At 44.6% G+C, this 23,628-nt stretch overlaps 2 protein-coding genes and 1 long non-coding RNA gene across 19 annotated transcripts in view; 1 reads left to right on the forward strand and 2 right to left on the reverse strand.

The window, feature by feature from the left end:
• The window catches only part of LOC118092544 (uncharacterized), a 24,897-nt gene extending 21,944 nt beyond the window's left edge, over positions 1–2,953 (reverse strand). For both annotated transcript variants that reach the window (XR_015946839.1, XR_015946841.1), the window contains exons 1-2: positions 2,586–2,953; positions 1,225–1,386 (exon numbers count right to left, since the gene is read on the reverse strand). This is a non-coding gene — a long non-coding RNA (uncharacterized LOC118092544). The remainder of the gene's footprint in view (positions 1–1,224; positions 1,387–2,585) is intronic.
• On the forward strand, positions 2,910–9,652 carry LYSMD4 (LysM domain containing 4). Of its 2 annotated transcripts, XM_088656908.1 has the most exons (4): positions 2,965–3,044; positions 3,861–5,254; positions 6,352–6,644; positions 8,191–9,652. In XM_088656908.1, the coding sequence occupies exons 3-4, from the start codon at positions 6,369–6,371 to the stop codon at positions 8,767–8,769; spliced, it is 855 nt and encodes a 284-aa protein (XP_088513034.1). In that variant the 5' UTR covers positions 2,965–3,044; positions 3,861–5,254; positions 6,352–6,368; the 3' UTR covers positions 8,770–9,652. The 2 variants fall into 2 exon arrangements, with proteins under 2 accessions (XP_088513033.1, XP_088513034.1); XM_088656907.1 differs by lacking the exon at positions 3,861–5,254 and having other exon boundaries at positions 2,910–3,044.
• Positions 9,653–19,785: 10,133 nt separating this feature from the next.
• The window catches only part of MEF2A (myocyte enhancer factor 2A), an 83,381-nt gene continuing 79,538 nt past the window's right edge, over positions 19,786–23,628 (reverse strand). For all 15 annotated transcript variants that reach the window (XM_088656902.1, XM_060282510.2, XM_088656900.1 and 12 more), the window contains 2 exons: positions 23,397–23,523; positions 19,786–21,400 (listed from right to left, as the gene is read on the reverse strand). In XM_088656902.1, coding sequence (XP_088513028.1) covers positions 21,058–21,400; positions 23,397–23,523 — 470 coding nt within the window. In that variant the 3' untranslated portion in view covers positions 19,786–21,057. The remainder of the gene's footprint in view (positions 21,401–23,396; positions 23,524–23,628) is intronic.

Below are 23,628 nucleotides of genomic sequence, written 5' to 3' on the forward strand. Positions count from 1 at the left end.
GCTATGGAGAATTATCATTATAACAGTTATATATAGGGAGGCAGGACAAATCTGACTCAGCTTGGATTGAAAGGGAAGCCCACTTAATTTGTACTTTCCAGAACAATACACGAACCGAAATGCATCCATCCTTCAAAATTCACACGTCAAATTTTGCAAGGCAGTTCTTTAGTCAAGTAAAGTGTGCAAAAAAATCATGTACCAGGGTAAAGTGTGCATACAAGTGAAAACACCATACAAAAATGCATTATACAATGCGAAATAGTTTTGTGAAAATGTGTATTTTACACAAAATTGCATAAAGAATGTGTATATTAGGAGAAATTTGCACTAGAATGCTTATGCCTTTTCCATGTGGACTTAAAAAAAACAATAGCAGAAAAGTGATGTGGAAATGTAGAGAACTGAATTAAATATTGGAAAAGTGAGAAACAGTGAGAAACAGAGATTGGCAGATTCGTTTACCTTTCACACAGCTCAGAGTTATCGTGCTTGATCCTTGTGACAATTATGTTTTCATTTGTTTTAAATACTGATGAACTGCTAAACGTTTAGAAGGATCATAGAATATCATACAATAAAGCAGGTAATATAAGCTTCCAAAAAAATGGAGACAAGTTCCTATCAGTGAATAGACCTGGTCAAAGGCCTGGATAATTTTTTTAAGGTGTTAGAATAGGATGAAAACTATGGCTGTCTAATTTTGAGGGAAGATGTGCTCCACAGTGCAGCTGCACTAAAGGTTTAGTCTGAAAAGTCACATACTGTATCGTATTGTATTGTATTTTTGTCAAGTTGCTTTGAGACTTTTTAATTGCAAAAAAGCAACTGATGAAATGAAATCTAATGAAATGAATAATAATAACAACAACAACAACAACAACAACTTGGGTCCCAAAACAAACTGAGTCCCAAGTTTGTTTAGTTAAGAGTCATGCCTGCTTTGGCCCAAAACCACACACATGTGATAACACATGTGAGGCTGTCAGTAGTTTTGTCACACACAAACATTCTCCATCCAAGGAACATCTTATTAAAACTCTGTGAAAGGAAGGAAGGAAGGAAGGAAGGAAGGAAGGAAGGAAGGAAGGAAGGAAGGAAGGAAGGAAGGAAGGGAAAGAAAGAAAGAAAGAAAGAAAGAAAGAAAGAAAGAAAGAAAGAAAGAAAGAAAGAAAGAAAGAAAGAAAGTGCCAAGGTAAACAGACTGGCGCCAAATTTACATACCTCGTTCAAATAAGCTTCTCCCCAGGCAGTGATGTTGCAAAAGCTGGAATTAATTCACTGAGGAGGAACACGCATCTCCCATGTAGAAGGTTAGATTGCAAGGTCTTTGGGGCAGAGATCTTTCAACTTGCACGTTTAAGCGCCTTGCCGATGAATGTTGCTCTATTAAAAAAAGAAAGATTTCAAGAGAGGAAAGACAGAAAAGCCTATTTAATCCTTTGCCAACCTGGTGTCATCCAGATGTTTTTGATTACAACTCCCATTAGCCCCAGACAGCACGCAGACCCAGTTGGGATCCAGAACATCTGGAGGGCACTGGATTGGCAAAGGTTGGTCTAATGCATGCCATATTGTTTGATCCAGACCAAAGCCATGGGCGATGCACAATCAGTTCCAAAACAACAGGGTGTGTTCTCCAGCTCTGTGTCTGAAGTCTGCTGCTAAAACCTGAATTGTTCTTTTGATCAGCAAAAGACTCCTAATAGCCTGGCCAATTGCACGGTCCAACAATGGCAGAGGCCAAGGAGAACCCAGCTGTACCAAGCCAAGGGCCCATTAGGCCAGCACTCCATTCTCACAGTGGCCAAGCAGATGTCTCTTCGGAAGCTCACCAGCAGAACCAGGGGCTCCCAGAGGGTTTATGGGGCCTGGGGCATTTGCAGCTTGGAGTTCCCCTACAAGAACTCAAGAATGTGTGTACAAAGGGAGGCATGTGAAAATTATTGATTGCATGGACTGCGTGCGAGAAGCAGAAATCTCGCACGCAGCTCTTGGAAAAAGGAGGGCCATTCCCTGGCAAGATCTGGCACAGTTTACATCAGAGACAAGCTGGCAGAACATATTAAACATGTATCAAACATATGCCACAAAATTAGAAAGCAAGGAACAAAATAAAGTTGGAAACACTTTCTGCGTCTACTAGGTGCATGCAACAGGAATTGCAGGTCTAAGCAAAGTCTTCCTTGTCTTCATTGATGCCAAGTTATCCTGACTTGAGAGCCAGTACAGTGTAGTGGTTAGAGTGCTGGCCTACGATCTAGGAGCCCCGGGTTCAAATCCCCAGCCTTCCACCAGCAATATGGAAAGAATGATATTGGACTATTTTACAGAGTTCTTGCAAATTTACTAAGCTGATTTTAGGCCTAGAGCTTGGAAAGACCCTGGGGGTTCAGACCTGCGTGACCTCGCCCAGTCGCTGTCTCTCAGCCTTACCTACCCTGCAGGGTTGTTGTAAGGCTAAAACGGGGAAGGGGAGGAAAAACAAGGGCATCCCCTTGAGCTCTTTGGAGGAGAGGGTGGTATAAAAATGCAATAAACAAGGCTGCACCCCCTGTTCCTAAGAATCTGGCTGCAGCGATTACCTCATATTCTTGACAGCAATTATTCATATGAGGCCCCAGCAAGCTCAGCCCCCTGCTACTGCTGCTAGCGAACTGCCTATCCCCACACTTTCCAATATCTATGGGGAGCAAAGAAAGAAGGGAGGTAAAAAAAACCCAAAAAAACAGGGCTGCTGTTCCTTTAAGGCCAACGGGCGCTTCACTCCTCCGCCTCCTGAGGCACGTTCCTGCGCTGACCTCTCCGCCGAACTTGACTTCAAGGAACTGCTCTACGCCCGCCTCCGCCCACCAAGCACAAGCCGTGCCCGTTGTAGCAGGCGATTGGCTGCCACGCTGCTCTTGCCCGCCTTTCCTGGGCCATTCCGAACTATCCGGCCGAAGAGGGAGCCAACAGCAAGTTCGGGTGAGGCCAGGCAGCTGGAGCGAGAGGAAGGAAGGAAGAGGGGCTGCTGGGAACCAGGTCGCCAGCAATAAAAGCAGGTAGGGCTGGATGGTGCTTGGCGGAGATTAGATGAGGAGCATTAGATTAGGAGCCCTATTCAGGGGCAGGAGCAGCTAATCTGGAAGGGACACCCTTTAACCTGGGAGTTCTGTGTTCCCCTTCAACTGGGGGGCTCCTCTGTTCTTTGGAGGGCTGCAATCCTAAACCCCACACTTTCCTGAGCGTAAGCCCCATTTAATTCAGTAGGACTTGCCTCTGAGTAGACCATTCCCTGGAGGCTTTGCTTTTGGAGGCGTTTAGATTGCAATACTAAAACGCCCACTTTCCTTGGGAGTAAGCCTCATTAATTCACTAGGACTTACCTCTGAGCAGATCTGGCCAGGATCTCGCGCTACGCGTGTTTCATTTTATTGCTTGGGAGTGGGCAGAGAAGAGAATTTGGCTGGGCATTTCCACACACACACGCACCAGTTTCCATTGCAATAAAGTAAACAAATGCTGTGTCGGAATCTTTGCTCTTTGCTCCAGGGGCTTAGAAAGGGAGTCAGGCGTGTGTTGATGTGAAGAGAGAGTCGTTTTTCTATTTTTACTTGTACGGCTTTCTTTGAGGTGTGCTGGTAGGACTCCTCTACCCCTTACGCAGAACGAGGCAGAGGATGACTGAGGCATTGAAATTCAGGACTGCAGCACTAAAGACTTCCGGGGTGGAGGATGTGTGTGTCATAGTTTGGGATGCTAACTAAAGCTTTGTGCATCTAGTATACTAGCCCAGTAGGTTGGGGGGGGGGGAGGGAGGAACCTGTTGCCCTTTTGTGCTAGTCAACTAATTGAAGGGATATGGTTTTGCTTTTAAGCACATCCTGGAGTCTCTACGCAGGCTGTTTACTGCCTAATGTGTGGAGCTGCTAGTGATGCGGTGACCTCAGAGTGGGCCTTTCAAGCAGAGACTCAGCAAAAAGCATGAGGGCTCCCAAAGAAGGCAGGGCCAGCTTACTTCAAACTGTGCTGACACACATTGCCATCTAAAAAGGCTGTTTGTGTGCCAAATTGAGTCCAGAGTCCAAAATTACATGATTGCACAACTATTTTCTGCTAGGAAACTTTTGATCTGGTTGGAGGGTAATAGGGAATGGGGAATGCAGGTAGCTATAATTCGTCCCGTCCCCCCTGCAGTTTAGGGCAATGTTTTTGTTAAAGCAACACCTACCTCCTCCTCCTTTGGCGATCATTCCCCCGAGTAAGATTGTCTTCCATAAACATGGTTTTAACAGTGAGTCCGTAAGTGACTGTGGGCCAATTCTTGATCCATGTCCTTCCATAGTGGGGGCATAGGTTTCCGGGTGGGAGTTGATCACGGTGAGGGTTTGCCAAGCGTGCCTTCATCTTTGCACGTTTCTCCCTTTTGCCCCGAGTTTGAGTGTCTTCAAAACCCACGACACTTTTGGTAAAGGCTGTCCTCCAGTTGGAGCGCTCACAGGCCAGTGTTTCCCAGTTGTCAGTGTTTATACTACATTTTTAAAAGATTTGCCTTGAGAGAGTCTTTGAACCTCTTTTGTTGACCACCAGCATTACGCTTTCCATTTTTAAGTTCAGTATAGAATAGTTGATTTGGGAGATGATAATCAGGTGGGTTAGGGCACAAATATGATAGGCTGCCAAAACAATAGAAAGTTGAACAGCGATGTCCCCTTTTGGCATAATTCTTATGTACAGAGAAAGCCTTGAGGGGCCTAGGAAGGAGATCCTATGCTGATGAGAGTGAGGGTGCTTTCATGCTGCTTGAGAGCCTGTTAGACGTATCCGGTTGTCCTCTCTGTTGGAAACAGGATCTCTGGCTTAGTTTGGCAGCAGGAACCTTATCTGTTCTAGTAAATAAGAACAGCCGTAGCTCTTAATTTCCCCCAAGGATTAGATCAAAGACCTGGGAATAAGATAACCTGAACATGTGGCTCTGATTTTCCATCCTTGGACTTAACGAAAAAGACTACTGGGTGGGGGCAGAGACTATGGCCCAGTCATGATCATTTATCAAGGGATGGGATAACTGAAGGTTCCAAAGTGATTTTGCTTGAAGGGGCCACTCTGAGCCTTCCCCGACACAACTCCTGCCTGTGGACAAGTCATTGAAGCAAGCCAGGCTGTTCTGGGACATAGAGAGTTCTGAAACAGGGTGTGTAAGTTTTCAAAAGATCTTTAGCCTTGGATGGCAGAGTCACTCCTGTCACAGGGACCTTTGAGCACCTGGAAGGTATGTTCAACCTTTGCTTTGGGGACGGGCTCAGGGATAAAGCCAAAGGACACCCTGGTTGAATCCCAGGTGTCCTCCTGTTTGAAATGCTGGAATGCTGTTGTCAGCTGCTGCAGACCAGGGGTAGCCAATATGGTGTCTTCCAGATGTTGCTGGATTACAACCCACATCTTCCCTGTTGCCCATGGTGGCAGGGGCCAGTTGGAATTGGAGTCCAACAAGGTCTGGAGGGCAGCACATTGGCTATGTCTGGTGAAGACAGTACTAAGCTATGCAGGCCAATCGTAGAAGGCTGTTTCAATGGTCATCATTCTATGTTCTCAGAAACCCAGGGAGGGATGGCTGGGGAAGGGCTTTGTGGCAGTTGTGGAACTCCTTTCCCCCCACCCCCAGCGGTGCATCTGACACCTTCATTATACCGATTTGACAAACGCTGAAGTCACAGCTCTTTACTCTGGCATTAGACACTTGAGGTGTATATTTTTAGCACCCACCTTGTTTCTGTAAGTTGTTTTAAACGGTTTTTAACACTGTGTTTTAATTGTTGTTACCTGCCCTAGGAACTTAAGAGTAAAGGGCAGATAATGATGGTGATGATAGTTTAAAAATATGTACAATGAGAGAATATGTATTTAAATACCCCCCCAAAAAAAGTTGCAGGGTTGTTGTTTTCTTAATCCACAGATTGTTCTGACCATTTTCTGCGGCAGATTTGTGGATGAACTAAATGCAGAATTGATATGGAATAGCCCAGACATACGTTGATTCCTCCATCCCTTCTGTAACCCTGTATGCAGTGCAGGAAGCCACAGAAATAGCCAAAGGAAAAAGCTCTTCTTGAGGTTTCAGTATTAAAGATGATAAAAAGAAAGAAGTTTGTCAGAGTATGAGTCACAGCAAAATCTAAAGGATGGGCATGGTCTGAGTCTCTGTCCTAGAGCTTACTTAGCATAACGAGTAATCTGAACCCTTCTGCCATGGCTGCTGAGCTAAGCTTTGTCTGTGGCATCCCAGACTCCCAACTGTTGTTAAGGTATATTGTTCATTTTATGATCATTAAAAATAAATAAATCCAAATGCTTTGTGCTGTGTTGCAGAGTTTTTTTTGTAAAGCATGAGGCTGAGTGAGGCACTGACTCAGCCCTTCCAGGCTCCTGCCAGCATCCAAAAGTTCTCAAGCAGCCAAATTTACCTGTTCAGAAGCAGGCCGTCGGATTCAGATGACTCCTCGTCAGAGGAGGAGCTCGACATCATGGAATTGCGAGCGAGAGGGAAGGAGCAACGGAGGCGCAACGCTGCCGCAGAGAAAGTTGGGGATGTGGTTCTCCTGGAACGCCAAGTTAGCAAAGATGACAATCTGAACAAATTGGCACTGCAGTATGGATGCAAAGTAAGAAGCAGCTTCCTTGGAAGCGATTGATGATGTCCGTGGTGGGGTTTTTTGGTTTTGTTTTTACATTTCTGGCTCAGAACCTTGCAAGGCTAAGGAAGAGCACTCTGTTCTGTTCCACTGACAGGCAAGATGGGGGAAGGCGTCTCCTACCCAAGGTCAGCCTTTGACAACCAAGTCAAGCTGGGAGTTTCCAGGCTTGCGTGGCAATCATTTTGTTGTTTGGGTGGCAGAGGAGTAACAATTGTTTGGCTGTTACCCAATAAACTGTTTAGCTGTTGTAACTCACCCAGTAAAAATAGCTGGGTGAAACATCTTTGAAGTTGGAACGAGAGTGTCAGCTAGAAAAAAAAGGTGGCCAGTTATGGATTGCTGAATTCTGTTTACTTGGGGAAAAAGTAGCTCAGTGGCAGAGCACCTTATTATCATACAGAAAGCCTCAGGTTCAATCCCCAGCATTTCCAGGTAGACTTGTGGTGCTGCAACCAGGCAGTGTGGCCATTTCTGAGCTAGATGGACCAGGGTCTGACTAGGCAGACGGCAGCTTCCTATGTACTTGGGTTTGCAGGAGAGGATGTTTGCTTCCTGTCCCATCAGCAGCATAGGAAGCTGCCTTTTAGCGAATCTGACCATTTGTCCAGCCTCAAGGAACTCAAGGCTACATCCCTCCCCTCACATTTTGCCATATCATACTGAAGAGGTTCCTCTTTCAACAACCCTCCTAAATGAGGTGTGGGGAACCTTTGGCCCTCCAGAAACTGCTCAGCTCCCAACATCTCTGTCCATTGGCCATGCTTGCAGGGGCTGATTGGAGTTGTAGTTCAGCAACACCTGGCAGGCCAAACATTCCCTACACCTGTTCTAAATGGGAGATTATTATCCCAGCTGGTCACTGCATTGGATCTGAACTGATTTTGTGTGTATGCTGCTGTTGTCTTAAACTTCTGCTTTTTGAAAATTGTTCCTATATATGCAGTTGTTTTTATTCAGTGGTACCTCCAGTTACGAACTTAATTCATTCTGGAGGTCCGTTCTTAACCTGAAACTGTTCTTAACTAGAGGTGTGCTTTTGCTAATGGGGCCTCTTGCTGCCACTGTGCCACTGGCACTCGATTTCTGTTCTCATCCTGGGGCAAAGTTCTCAACTCAAGGTAACTTTCAGGCTAGCGGAGTTTGTAACCTGAAGTGTTTGTAACCTGAGGCATTTGTAACTCGAGGTACCACTGTATATGAAACTGTTTCATATATGACAGTGTGGGCCAAACTTGGGTCTCCAGCTGTTTTTGGACTACAACTCCCATCATCCCTAGCTAACAGGACCAGTGGTCAGGGATTGTGGGAATTGTAGTCCCAAAACAGCTGGAGACCCAAGTTTGGCCCACACTGATATATGCGTTTACTATATTACTGCACATTGCTTTGGGGTGTCCCCTTGGAAGCGATTCATGAAGTAAATGTTTGCATTAGGAGGAGCTGTTTATATACAATGAAAAAAGAGCTCGATAACTGACTTCCCACCCCATCTCCCCTTTCTGAATTCTCTTAGGTTGCAGATATCAAGCGGGTCAACAACTTCATCCAGGAGCAAGACTTGTATGCACTAAAATCCATCAGGATTCCAGTCAAGGTCAACGGCATGTTAACAGAGACCCAGGAAGCGTTGCTGCCTGCCCAGAGAGCTGGTCTGTTGTTGCCTGCTGAACTGTCTGGGTCCAAAGAGGGAGACGTCAGCTCCGAAGACACTGAGCAAATCGATCAGTATTTCAGAGGGATCGACCAGGATATTGAGAAAGCAACTCTGCTGGACGTCTCCCCAAGCACAGACTATTACATCGAAACACCAAACCGGTCACCTTCCGGGAGGAAGGAAATCGGTGCTGGAGCAGACTGTGGGATCCAGTGGTGGAATGCAGTTTTCATTATGCTCCTCGTAGGAATAATTTTGCCAGTGTTTTATATTGTCTATTTTAAAACCCAGCAGCTCGAAGTGACTACTACCTCCAACACAACTCTTTCTGTGAACAACACTGACGGGTCACTGAGGGGGACACCCGTCCTCCCTGTGCTTAAAGAACCCCTGCCCACTATCCAAACCCACAGAGACTTCCTTCCGTCAGGGGGATGACTCTGTCTGTTATCCCACCCTACCCCACCCCTCAAAAAGTGGAGGAAAGTCTCTTTGCTTTTGAAATAATGTTCTGGGATGAGCCAACAACAGATCAGTTGCTTCTTAAGTTGGTAGGAGCTCAACTTGGAAATGAGATCAAGGAAGACCGGGACAGAGCAAGACATGGACAGTGGCTGGTCAGTCACAAAGGGAATGGTGGGATGGCTCACTTTTAAGCAGCAAAAAGGGGTGTAAGTAAGGGTGCAGAACCCGAAACCTCTTGTAGGTTGTGTGCCCCCCAGTACCAGTCTTCTGACAGATATCAGAAGCAGGCTCAGCTGGGGAAATGGCACTTAGGGAGAAGGGTCAGCACTCCTCCCCTGTGCACCCTTTTCACTATTAAAAAATTGGCCACATTTGCACCTTACATTCTACAGTCAGGGCTTCCCCCAGGGCATCCTGGGAGTTGTAGTTAGTTAAGGGTGCCGAGAGTTGTTAGACTTCATAGAGTTGTTAGACTTCATAGAGCTCTATTCCCTTCACAGAGCTACAATTCTGAGAGTTTGCTGGGAAGAGCCGTCAATTGTAAAGCCAACCTGAGTATGGTAGCTCTGTGAGGGGAATTGGGGGAGGCGTCTCCTAACAACTCTCATCATCCTTAACAAAACTACAACTCCCAGGATGCTTTGGAGGCTTGTTAAAGCGGTATGACAGCACTTTAAGGTGGAGGTGTGATCATATCCCACCCCCACCCCCCTTTTCTTGTGTTATTGGAGGCAAATCTCATTTTATGCTTGCTACCTCTTTCAAGACTCTGAGGTTTGGTCTTCCTGAGGAAACAGGCCTAGCCTATTACCTGGGCGATATAGATATATATTTAAATTAAATGCCAGTTTATTAAGTCATCTTGTCTTAATTTGCATACAATAAAGCTTTCTTTGGATAAACACTTCTGCTAAAAAAAGCAGAGAAGAAGCTACGGTAGCTGTCATCTCAAGCTTGGTTTACACATACACAAATACGTGGGAGATACAAGGATTATGATTTTACTTGCATCGCCACCTCTTTCTCTAATGAGCTCAGGGTGGTGTTGCTGGTGATCTTCATCCTCTCTTCTCCACATACCACATGCTCTCCACCATCACTGCTTAGGGAAGGGCTGTAGCTCAGTGATAAAGAGCATCTGCTTTGCCTGAAGAAGGTGCCCGGTTCAGTCTCTAGGTAGGGCTGGGGAAATTTGCCTGAAGAACTACAGCCAGTCTGTGAATAGCTAGCCCTGAACAAAATGGACCAATCATCTGATGCACTGTGCCCTCTCTGACGAGGCTATTGTAGCCACTGCTGAACTAAATGGCGGCTGTTCCTTTTAAGACAGATGCAAAGGTTAAAGGGGAGAGCCAGTGGATTGGAGTGGTTAGCATGTTGGACTAGGACCTGGCAGACCAGGATTGAAATCCCCACTCAGCCACGAAGTTCCCTTGGGCCAGCCACTGCCTTTCAGCCTGAGCCTACCCTACGTAAAAGGCTTGCTATGAGAGTAAAACAGGGAGGAAGAGAGTATAGGCCACCTTGAGAGCTCTTTTGAGAAAAGGTGGGGTATACAAGGCAGGCAAAGAGTCATATGTGGGCACTCCTGCCCCATTTTTCTCATAGCAAGCGCCAGGGCTAAGACCCCAAGCCTTGACTGATGGTTCTAAACATCAGTGGAAGGGAATCTCCTCCCCCCTGAATACAGATGGGGAAGACTCCTCTCATTTTCACATTGGCTCCATTTGCAAGTTTGACTTCAGCGCCTTCAGCCATATGTTTCTACCCATTGCTCCCAGAGGTCCTTCTGGTAAGATGGCAAACACAAAAGGCAGAAAAGGAAATCTATTTCTTCAAGGCTGCCTTTCCCAAACTAGCAGGTGTGGCCATAACCAATGTGGTGCCCTCTACCGTAGCTGCTTGTTTATTTACTGTTGGATTTAAACATCACCTTTTCTCCAAGGAGCTCAGGGTGGCATAAAGAGCGGTCCCGCTTTCCATTTCATCCTCACACCAAGTTTGGGAGGTAGGCTAGGCTGAGAGGCAGTGACTAGCTAAGAGAGAGAGAGTGGCCCACTGCCGTGCTGGGCTCAATTCCCATCATCTCCAACAACTGGCTGTGCTAGCCGAGACTGATGGGAGTTGTAGTCCCAACAAGAAATGGAAGGACATCATGTTGGCTATCCCTAAAGCAATTCAAAATGGCTCACTCTCTCACACACACATACACACACCCGGTGTATACACTGTATATTGTGTTCTTTTTGTACATGGTGCTGGGAGAGCTGTGCCCTGAAAAGCAGTTTTATTTATACAGTAGATGCTTTGAATCACTATAACTGAGCAAACAGCATTGTAGCCCAAAGTAATTACCTGCCTGTTCCTGTGGCTGATCAGGGCCTCTTCAGACCAGCAAAAGCTATTACCACCTAGGCTTTCTTTTCTTCTCTCCATAAAGCATTAATTTGGGAGTGGGGCAGGAGGCACACACACACACACACTTTAATCACTCCCAAAGTCTTAACTCCATGCCCATGGAAACTGGCAAAAGCTCATCGTAATGGAAAACAGGCTAAATCTGTTTCAGCTGCAGATCTTTCAGACAGCAAAACACGACACTCCCTAAATGTTCGGGCCAGAGCACAAAGTACTGTATTAATTTCCATTCCACCTCTCTCGTAGCAAACTTGACAACGCAGTTACAACAAAGAGGAATTGGGTCCAGAACAGTATGGCAGAGCAGAAGGTGAGGACTGTGTTCAGAAAACTCTGCAAGAAGCCCCCTTTTTATTCTGTGATATCAATCAAATAGCTATGAAGAAAAACAAACAAGACTTTTAAGATAGGAAATCCAGAGCAGTGACCTTTAAAAATACTTGCATGGAGTTTCTCATGTTGGCTAGACACATGTCAATCCCGGCCAAGGATCAGGCATGACTCACCAAGCTGATCTGTCTTGCAATGTGTTGTTTTTAAAAAGGGGTTCAGCAATAGAGTATGGACTCAGCACAGCTCCATACAGGGGGGAAAGAGAATACACCAATGGCTGCAGAAATCAGGTTCCTGACAATCTCAGCTTTCATTTTAAAAAGCTTCTAGTCTACTATTTATACCCCGCCCATCTGGCTGGGTTTTCCCCAGCCACTCTGGGTGGCTTACAGCATATATAAAAAAATTGTACGTCATCAGCCATTGAAAATTAAGTGGGGGACAGATCTAGTGGTTTAGGCTTCAGTGTCCTTGCCCTTCCCATCACTAGCAAAAACAAACATTAAAAAATTGCATGATGTATGCAGGCCACATAATTCAGATTTTCTTGGTGGAGAATCCAGATTACTTTAGCACAGAAATTCAAGGGCAGAGTACACATAGGGAACCAGTAAGAGAATATTTGAGAGGCATCCTTATGCCAGTCTAGAGCAGAGGGTAGTAGTGGTCATGCCCTCCAGCTGTTTGGGGTACAGTGCCCATCAGGGCTGGGTGATGTAACAATACATCATCCAAAATCAGTTTGAAGTCCACATCGTGGTAACAGTTTCATAACAGTCGGCATGGTGATATTGCAATGTGTGTGTGTGCTATGGGGAAAAAACAAGATGTAGGGAGACTGAAATCCAGTCATCGCTTCTCACATGATTCCTGCCAACCATGTTGCTCTGTACTATAAAATAACAGCTGTAACAATATGTTAAAGGTAAGTAAAAATGTATCAGTTTTAGACTCCTAAGTACTGTAGTAGCAGCTGCCTGAACGTTTTCCCATTCGTCTCTACATAGTTCCATCCTTATTTCACACAGCAGTGTATCACAATGTTTAGCTGGCGATACATCACAATGTTGAAAACCAGACATTGCTTAGCCCATCAAGTGACCACCATATGTTGTTGGGCTACAATTCCCCCCAGCTTCTAAATACCAGTGGGTGGGGATTTCAAGTGGGGAGGGGGGGTTGCACTCGGGCCATGGGCGTAGGCAGGGGGGGCAGGAGGGGGCAATTGCCCCCCCTAGAAGCAGGGCCACTGGACAGCCTGCCCCACTGCCCGCCCGGTGCCGTCTCCCTTCTCCCTGGCTGGCTGTGGGGCGGGCGGCAGGAAAGCACCAGAGCCGCGCAAAGCGTTTGGCTGGCTTTCCCTCCCTCCGTCCCACAGCCAGCAAGGGAGAAGGGAGACCTCCCTTCTAGCCGGCTGGCTGTGGGGCGGGCGGAGGGAAAGCCAGGCAACCGCTTTGCGCGGCTCTGGGGCTTTCCCTCCACCTGCCCCAGCGATTGCAGAGGGGGAGGAGGGGATCAGAGCAGCCCGATTTCGGGCTGATCCTGGCTCCCCCTCGTCCCTTCCGATCGCGGAGGGGGAGGAGGGAGTCTGAGCAGCCCGATTTCGGGCTGATCCTGGCTCCCCCTCGTCCCTTCCTATCGCAGAGGGGGAGGAGGGAGTCAGAGCAGCCCGATTTCGGGCTGATCCTGGCTCCCCCTCGTCCCTTCCTATCGCGGAGGGGGAGGAGGGAGTCGGAGCAGCCCGATTTCGGGCTGATCCTGGCTCCCCCTCGTCCCTTCCTATCGCGGAGGGGGGGAGGGAGTCGGAGCAGCCCGATTTCGGGCTGATCCTGGCTCCCCCTCGTCCCTTCCGATCGCGGAGGGGGAGGAGGGAGTCGGAGCAGCCCGATTTCGGACTGATCCTGGCTCCCCCTCGTCCCTTCCTATCGCAGAGGGGAAGGAGGGAGTCGGAGCAGCCCGATTTCGGGCTGCTCCGATGTGGCCCCGCCCCTTGGCCCCGCCCCTTGCTCCCCGCCCCTTGCCCCCCCTGATTTTCATCCTGGCTACGCCCCTGACTCGGGCCCTGCTTATGGGTTTCCCATAGGCATCAGTTTGTCCACTATGAGAATAGGATGCTGGACTAGATGGGCTTCTTATGTTCAAACTATGTTCAAAGTTAGCGCAATTGGATTTATGTCAGTTTTAATACAAAAAGTTTATGGTCTGTGGCAGAGAACTTGGGTTTGGTTTTTGTTTGGTTTGGTTTGGTTTTTTGAAATAACATTTAGTATACCAAAGTGGAGGATACTTCCTATTGGAAAAGTTATGCCTGATGCTTCATTGTTTCCTACTCACAGGGGCCACAAATATTGTAAATAATGTTAAGTGCTTTGTTCCAGCTCTGTTCAGGATCTTAGAACTTTATTAGTTAACACAAAGTTGCACAAAAATCAGGTTTAGGTGGCAGAAAAAGTCAACATACAGAGCTAAGAAAAACAACAGTGAATTGATTTTTAAGCACCTGTAGCTACACTCTTGAATATTTTTAGCCCAAGGAATTAAACAAATTTTCTGGAGCCACTAATAAATCCAGCCTGCTCTTCATGCCAGGAAGTAAAGCTAACACGTAGGTGAAGGTGAGAGCAAGAATCAGCTTTTCTAAAAAGGTATGATTCAGTCCAAAGAAACCCAAGTCATTTTCAGTGGTGAAGTTTAAAACTAGGCCAAAAGAAAGCGTCTTTCGCCACCTACTGAATCAGTGATGAACAAATGGACACAGGAAGGGTGTCTGCACAACATGTTAAAAGTTTTTTTTTAAAAAAAAAGTTGGGGGAAAATTGAGTGACAACACAAGGAAGACTGCTTGCCTTTGTAAAAATTCCCTATTCTATACAACTACTTAAAAGCAAACCAGGGTGGGGTGGGGGGGTGGGGAGCAGCCAAAATTCACTGCACAGGCAACTGATTTATTTAATTTTGTAATCTAGGTATCTGGGCAGAAAGAGAAAAAGAGGATTAAGTATGAACCTTGGAAACAAATGCTGAAGACCAGGATTAAAAGCTAGTCATGCATTTGAAAAAAAAGGTGAAAGAAGCAGAGAATCCAAGGTGCTCCAGATGTTGGACCACCAACTCCCATCAGTCCCAGCCAGCATGGCCAATGGTTAGGGGCTGATGGAAAGTACAGTACAACAACATCTGGAGGGCCACTCCTCTTTAAACAGTGAAGTTTAAGCCAGAAGGAAACACTTTCAAGTCCATCTTGTTTTACCTGGCTCACAGCTGGAATGTAGGGTGGGATACACCTTCAAATATATGCAAGTGCTTCATTTGTACCTGTAAGCCTGGATCTTTACAGGCAAGGAAACAGGACCAAATCCAAGTTTAGGTGCTGACAGAGGAAAAAAGATTTGAGAGCTTCAGTTTAAATATGAGAGAGAGTCCGATATACACAGTAAAAGCCAGTATTTTTACTTTAGTGAATGCAAGATACAAATATTTTACAACAACTTCTAGCATTGTCTTAACCATTTGATAAAAAGTTCACTAGAATATTTATTGTATAATGAAGAAAAAAACACCACATTCAGGGGAAAAGATTAACTTAATTTTTTTCTTAAAGATTCGTCTCAAAGATGGCAACAAAGTCCAGCTTGTGCCGCCAGACGGCTTTAACCGCAAACAGCTTCGTCTGTGAACTGTTGACTACAAACATTTACCAAATACATATATTTTTTCTTATTTTAAAAAAAGCTTTTCTTTTTAAATATAGCAAAGCAGTGTTTTCTTGCACAGCAAAGTGAGGAAATTTTCCAATATTTTTTTTAAAGTCTTTTCACATTCTAAATTTTAAACTTCTTCCCAGGGTTGATTTGGCAGGAGTCATTTATGTTCCTTATTTACTATATATTTCTTGTGCGCACAGTAGACTTGTCAATGCATTAGTGTCCTTTATAGTTTAAAGGCTAAAGCATTTCCAACATGCCTTACTTCTTTTTTTAAAAAAAAGAGATACCAGGTACGAACATGTCAAGTCAAGTCAGTATTGCTATGTCTACCATATGCAACATTTGACCCCATTCTAGCAATCTGGATTTGCACAAGATTTAATCCAATTGCAACCTTCAATTAAAATGTCATTGATTCTATTTACACTTTATTTATTTTTACTGTCACAATATTCCGTGATTCTAAAAATAAAAGGGGTGTGTGTCTTTGAATAGCTTCATTGTACAAGCTGCTGCTGAATTAGCAAAAGCAGAATCTTAGCGAGACCTGTGGTACAGCCCTCTTAAAGAGCCAGTAGCACCTCAGAACCTGCTAAGGACAGAGGTTGAGATTGTCGCTTCTTTGAAAGCACTCCCTGGCCCAAAGCACCCTGCATTTGAAAAGCTAACAGGCCTGGCGTGGCAGTTTCCCCCAAATGGGGAGTGTGGCAAAGGAGCTCTTCCAAGCAACAATTCCCCTGCTTCTACAGCAGCAATGATGCAGAAAACACACCATGTATTTCCCTTCGCATCTGGAATGGCTTCAAACGGTTGCCCTATAAACCTTGGGCTTAAGGGGACTGAGAGATGTAAAGCTACTTTGGGCATAGCAAAGGACCTGCAGGCACCCAGAATGATTTTTCAGCAGGTTTAAATAGCATCCTCTTCTGTCTCCCCGACCTCTGCCCTGCAATGATGTGTAGCCTAACTCCCTTCACATTTCAAAAATGGTTTTCTATGAAGCATGAGATACCTTTGCTCAGAAACTGGAGCTTGTTTGAGGATTCTGGCCATCAAAAGCCTCTACTGCCATATTAGCTACAATGCTTGGGGCTGTAGCCAATGCTCTATCCACTAGCACAAACTTTCTAGTGCTAGCAGGTGGAATTTGATGCAGCAGTTGCACTAGCATAAACCTGTTGCACAACAGACGTTGCAATCTATTGCACAACCAAATTACTAGCAACCTGCTTATGAATTCTCTTGTGCAACAACGTTTTACCAGTGCAAAACATTTCACCAGTGGGGGGGGGGGGTAGCATACTGCTAAGTGACTTTTAACTTTGTGCCTTGCAATATTAAGGTTCTTATTCAATGGAGCAGTGTGGTGGGACTGGCGAGGGAACTCATCAATGTACCACCCTAAAGGCATTTTGGGCCATTATGGGGCCAGGTACTTCAGTGCAAAATCTAATATTTGGTACGAAGGAATAGCAAATGACAGCATAGAAACACTGACTCACTCCCATGCCAAAGTACAGGACAGAGCTGCACACACACACACACAATCCTCTGCCCTGCTGCAACTATCTTTATCTCTAGGACCAATGTGTAAGACTTTCAAAACATCTAGAGTTACATTATTAGTGTTAATTATATTAAAAAGTCAGCATGTTTTGTTTTCATGATGTAAAGCTCTTTTGCAGGAGACAATGGATAGGACCTGATCCTGGAACGAAGAGATTAGCTGAGAGTTAACAGTCTGACTCTAAGAATTTGAATGAAAGAAAGAAAGAAAGAAAGAAAGAAAGAAAGAAAGAAAGAAAGAAAGAAAGAAAGAAAGAAAGAAATTGGCTGGCTCGATTCAAGTACTAAGCCCAAACTATATCTTTTTCTTTTTAAACGGGGGGGGGGGGGGGAGTTGATGTAACTCGTTACAAACCTGCATAGGAATAAGAGACTATTGGGATACAGTCAGCAAAGCCATCTCATTAAGGCACACAAGAAATCAGACAGTAAATGTGAAATGAAGAACTCCCATTCAAATGTACAGCAAAGTTCATGTAGGTGCATAAATAGTGCAGGAGAATCATACCATTTCGAAGCATCAAAAGTATCTATGAAGCGGTGGTGTGGTTTCTGTGTTAAGTGTGATTGGGGTGGGGTGGGGGTGGGGAAGGAAGCTGACAGACCACTGGGACGTTTTCTGCTCTACCCTATCAAGACTAGGGTACCTAGTGTGCATTAGTTCCTCAAAATGCTTTTAAGAGAGAGAGAGAAAGAGAGATCCTAGAAGCTTATGCATTTAAAGAACCCTTAATGAAAACTAAATCGGAGCCAGCTATAAAGCACATAATCCACCACCAGTTTGTACAGCTTTTACATAAGGTGGGGAAGAATTATAGGTGAAATGAGTTATACAGGGCATAGTTTTGCCCATACCATGCTCATCTTTAAAAATAAATAACTAAGACAGCCACTTGAGGATATATTACAGAAAAAAATAAATTGAGAGCTTCCATTCGACTCTTGGCTCTTGCTTAGTTTTATTGATATTTTGCCAAAAGTTGTTTAGATTGCTTTAAATCCTGATTTCTGGGTAGCAAAGACAATTGTCAGGATGTGAAACATATTGGGCTGTTCCTACTCAGTTATTAATATTATTATAACTAACTTAGGCCAATACATTGCAGTGGGTCTACCATCAGCAGATCTTAGTTGTATAAAACCCACTTAGTTGAAGGGGCCAGGCTCTCATATGTGGCATCTGGGTATTTACCACCAGCCTACAAGCTCTGGAAACTGTTCCCAAGGGGGCAACACTGGGCATGAACTGGCCCACAGGCCACAAGTCCTACCCAGGCTACAATACAAATTACTTTTCCAAAGGTTCAACAGCTCTACAATAGTACTTGCAATCTGAAGTCCTGCCCAGTGGTTGCAAAAGACAATCTATGGGCGCTGGCTGCTAAGCTGGCGTTACTTTCTCCTATAATAGGTTAAGGGGCTTGGCAGAGGGGCTAGTTCAGCTACTGCATGCATGCACGGCTAATGTATGCCCAAATGCAACAGTATATTAAACTGTGCTTCATTATAGATTTTGTATTCTCATTTTGTATTTTTCTGTTGTGAACCGCCCCGGGCTCTTCAGATGAAGGGTGGTATGCAAATTTAATAAATAATAATAATAAATATCAAGGGAGCTCTTCTCCTAATCCAAATAGCAGCTTTGGAAGAGTCAACTGCAACAGGAGAGAGGGGTTTAAAATCCTACCTCTACCAATTTGAATGCTTTGAAACAGGGGTCCCCAACCTGCGCCCCACGGAAGCCATTTAACCGGCCCACGAGCTGCCCCCAAACTGACCCACCCGGACTCTCTTCCGTGGTTACGGAAATTGCTTCTGTGCATGCCCAGATGCCGAAAATCGCTTCTGCACAGGCGTGATTTTTGGTGTCTGGGCATGAGCAGAAGTGATTTCCAGTGTCGCACTGTGCCGGTCCAACCCATGGAGGATCTCCGCGGGAGTGATCCGGCACTTGCCCGGTAAGCCTTGCCGACCCCTGCTTTAAAACGTGTGCACATCAAAATGCAAGGACATGTTCAACACCATATCTAGTTTGGCCCTAAAGATGTAGCATGTACATACTCAAATATGCATCACAAAACATGCTTGGTTATGTAAACATGCCACAGGGATCTGCTGGCTTACTATTGCTCCCTGCAGTTAGATGTTTCAGAAAATGTTTTGCTTCCACAGGTATCATGTGAAGCAGCTCTCAAGCTGGGATTGTAGAATCAGAGTCCCCTACCCGCCCCGACACACATGCAAAGACTGACCAGTCACATCATTCGAGGTGGTACTCTGTCTAAAGGATACCAAGCATTTAAAAAAAGGAAACCTCTGAAACACTTTGTCCCCAACCCACACACCACTTCAAAACCTTTTATTTTTTGCTTCTCATGTATGTTTCTGCTACTTCAGCATGAACAACAAGATAATCTCCCCCCACCCCCAAAGAGGCAGTTTTAAAATAACAGGTTGTAACCACCTTAATTCTAACTCAGGACAGACCCACTGAAATTACTTGACTTTTAAGTCAGCCATGTCAATTTCAAATCAGTCAACTCTGAGTATGATTAAGCTAGGCAACAACCCAGAGCCTTCCCCCCCCAAAAAAAATGCGTTTTATTTTCTATTTATGCAGGATGAACTTAACACCAGGTTTTCTGGATGGGATTGGAAGGGTGGGTATCACTTTGCTATCTATATACATATATTTATATATGTATATATATACACATATATGTATATATATATTTATAAAATGTATTATGAAGCCTTACCATACAGCACAAAAATGTTTTAACACACATTCACCACCAGTGAGTGGGGAACGGCCCCTTTTTAAAACACCCTCTGAAAAAATCTGGATAATATTAATTAAAATCCAAAAGGAAGTACAGTATATTGAACAAAATAGTAAATATTAAACAGTGAATACTCTACTTAATAAGGACCTCGCCTTTTTTTTTCTTCAAGTTGGCGTCAATCCACAAAAATATACTTTTTTAATCTGGCGAACGTACAATACATAGGTACTTACACCAAAAGGTGATAATATATTTAAGATGCTATATACACGAAGTTTGGCTCAAATTTTAAATTTACATATAGAATAATAAGTATTCATGGCTTATTTTTCCCCAAGGTTCTGCCTGCAAGATATTTTTTTCCTTCCTCCCCTAAAAACAAAAGACCAAAAAAATAGACAATCAAAAAACAAAACTATATTCTACAAAAAAAAAAAAAGGCGCGACACCATACAGCTTTGGCTTATATAAATAATTCATAGCAGAATGTGTTCAAAAGTACTGTATATAACTTTCTATATAGTCTTAGAGAAGGGTATGGTTTCTTTAATAAAAAATATACACAAGCTAAAATTGTTTTTCTCTATTTTTTAAAAAAGGTAGGAGGAACGTAATAAAGATTTCAAACATTTTCCAATTATAACTTAATATATTAAAATTTTCTTTATGGACTATCTTCTAGTCTAATATCTTTTGAATATTCCATGCACGTTCTTTATGTCTCTCTTTCACACTTGGTAAAAGGAAAAGGGGGGGACCCTTAATTTGACCCAGTATAGTTTTGCACGTGCAAATACAGGTGTTGGGGGTTTCTTGTTTCATTTTTAACATTGCCAGCCCTTCTCCATGCACCCTTTCATAAGAGAGAGAGAGACCCATGCTTGATTGGGTAATATAAAGGTCATTCTATATACAGTATTGCTTTCTTTTTCTACGGCTCTGCTGCTACAAAGCGTACTCTTAACTACAGGGGACAGTACGGCTGTTGGAAAACACACACACACACAGGAACACGACTACAGGCGAGCCCTCACGCCTCGGCCATCTAGTTTGGTTGATTACATACGGGTACGACATTTATTTTGCAAAACAGGTTACATTATTCAAGGAGCAAAGTCCAGGTTAAGTGCCAGACTAGATCAATACCTATAAAGGGTTCTTTCTGTTATACTGTGTTTTAAAAACCACGGGGCATCTGCAACTATAGGAGGAGTTGGTATTTAAGTGCCTGCTGATTTTGTGTGTGAGAGAGAAAGAGAGAGAGAGAGTATGTGTGCCTTGCTTCACACACTCACACATGTATATGTATACAAAGATATATATATTTATATATATGCATGTATGTATATACATATAAATATTTATTTCATGTCCTTATTTATAAATTTAGATATGTCAGGACTGTTCATTGGGATAACTCAAAAGTAGAAACGGAAGGGAGAAGGGGAAGCTTATGTCACCCAAGTATCCATTCTCATCCGCTTCACGGTCGGGCTCTCTCTGTCTTCTGAATTGGGGGGCCTTCCCAGTCCAACCGGCGAGTGGAAGTCACTCCTCGGGTCCTCCCGGTCACTGCCATCGTACGAACTGCTGGAGCTACTGAGACTGTCGACAGGAGAGCGGCCCATTTCCTGACGTGATTGTTGCTGAGGTTGCTGCTGTTGCTGCTGCTGCTGGGGGAACGCGGATGGGGTCCCTCGGTCTCGAGGAGGCGAAATTGGCTCGGACTTTATGTTAATGTTTTGGTTGGTATTAATAGATAAGTTGGAACCCTGAGATAACTGGCTTCCAGTCCTAGTAAAAATTAAAACCGGAGGTGGGGTGGGAGGAGAAAAGCAATGTTATTTATAGGGATGAGATGAGCTATAAGCAAAGCACAGCCCCGCCATCCAAACTTTCAGAAAGGCAAATACAAAAGGAAATGGCAGGGGAAAAGGAAAAGCAGCATCGCTGGACAAGACTGAGAACAAATCTGGCTGCATATACGCAGGTTTTAACATACCCTTCTGTTCCAAAAGACAATGGGCTAGTTCGCGGGCAACACTAAACCATGACTCTGCATGTCCCCACCCCCAAGTCTCATTCCCCTTCCCTTCCCACTGTGTGACCAGAAAGACAAGCACATAGAGATTCCGTTCTGCTTCCCCCAATTTCTGGCTTGCTGGTATGTTTGAACAGGAAGTGTGGTTTAAAAAATAAACTCTAGTATGTTAAAACAAGTCAAGGTTTGAAGTTAGCTTATTTTGCAACTGACCAACTGCATTCCTCCTGGTTGTGCAGGAAGAGGGCAGAGCTGTAGCTCAGTGGTAGAGCATCTGTTTTGCATGCAAAAGGTCCCAGGTTTAAACCCCAGCATCTACATGCTTCTTTAATTTCTTTTATTTAACAAAATTTATATACCGCTTGCATGTAAGGAAAACCTCTAAAGTAGAGTTGGGAATGTCCCTTGCTTGAAACCCTGCAGAGCCACTGCCAGTTGGTGAAGACAGTACTGACCTAGATGGACCAGTGGCCTGACTCAGTATAAGGCAGCTTCCTATACAGTCGTACCTCCGTTTACGTAACCATCTGGTTACATAAACTTCGGGTTGCACATGCGGCAAACCCAGAAATATTTTACCAGGTTTCACCGCACGCGCAGAAGCAGTCCTCAGGTTGCGGAAACCTCGGGATCCGACCAGACCTCCGGAATGGATCCCGTCCCCAACCAGAGGTACCACTGTATTCCTATGAGGGGAGGTGGGAGTCTATGAGTCCAAGGCTTTGCTGAGGCTCACAGAGGCTATTACACCTAACCCTAAGTCATGGCTTAGCATTGCATGCAAACCAGGCCAATTGCTATGCACAATGGGTGTTCATGCACCACCCAGATTTATGATGCTGAGACAGTCCAGGACAGTGCATTATTAACCCAACCAATGGAGCAAGATTTATAAACCACTTAATTAAAAAATATATTAAGCGGTTTACATAAAATACTCATTAAATAGATAAAAACAGCACACTATAAAATCTATCAAAATATATATACAATCAACAGTTTTAAAAACAGGTGTATGTAAGATAATAATGTTGCCATTCAGTGTTTTAGCCACTACAGAACAAGCTACACTGCTGCAATCCAAAGCAACCCATCTAGTCAACTGCCAGGAGCAGCTCCCAACATAGAGGATGCAGAGGGTGCCTCAGATCACTCATTCCCCAGTCTGCTTAATGAAACTGTCATGAAGGACAATAAAAAACAACAAGTTTGCACATGACTAATAGAGCACTTTTAAGTGCTGTTGTTCCTTCAATTCAGTAATAGAGGCCTGAGTGCTCAGATCGGCAATCCATTTAGTGCCTTATGCACAAGCTCTAAGTGTGCGGCCTAGTTCCTGGCAACCCCTCCACTTAGTTTATTCACGGTCAACTCAGTTGCATTTGTATTGGAGTATTTATTCAAATGAAGTGAAGGTTAAAATATCACTATTTGCATGGTGTGTGTGTGTGTGGAGGTGTGCTGGACAATGAATGCACAAGCCAGGAGCAGAAGGATTTCCCTACAAAATAACTTTCCACGTCCACTGAGTTGCAAAACATCTACAAGTCACAAATCAGTATGTACACCGAGGAAGCTACCCATGTATACCCAACCCACTCAAAGTGTAGTGTTAAAGAGCATTGTGCCTAACCATATAGGGCCAAGTCTGAGCTTGTGGGCTAAATGCAAGAGGTGCCTAGTTGGGTGTAGCTTAGCAAAGGCTGCCAATCCTCCAGGGAATGGGGGCGGGAGTGTGTTCCCACTTACACAAGGGAGCTGAGGGCTGCTTGTCCTAGATGATGCTGTTGCCAGGCAGATACTTGTCCTAATGACAGCATTCCTGGGGAGTTAAAACCCTGCAGGGCCGACAGGTCTGCACTAGTCAAGGAATAATCTGAAAGAAAGAAAGGAGCAAGAAAGGGTAATAAATTATTTGTACCATGTATTCATCAGAAAGTGCAAGTTTCAGTTTCACAGATCCATGGGCTGATACCAGCCA

The sequence above is a fragment of the Zootoca vivipara genome, chromosome 13, assembly GCF_965207765.1.
Source record: "Zootoca vivipara chromosome 13, rZooViv2.hap1.1, whole genome shotgun sequence".
Classification (NCBI taxonomy): domain Eukaryota; kingdom Metazoa; phylum Chordata; class Lepidosauria; order Squamata; family Lacertidae; genus Zootoca; species Zootoca vivipara.

Bases quoted from the DNA above. Each gene is read 5' to 3' on its own strand.
- LYSMD4 (XM_088656907.1), top strand. From the start codon at position 6,369: ATGAGGCTGAGTGAGGCACTGACTCAGCCCTTCCAGGCTCCTGCCAGC. The intron at 6,645-8,190 runs GTAAGAAGCAGC...GAATTCTCTTAG, and splicing joins CACTGCAGTATGGATGCAAA to GTTGCAGATATCAAGCGGGT.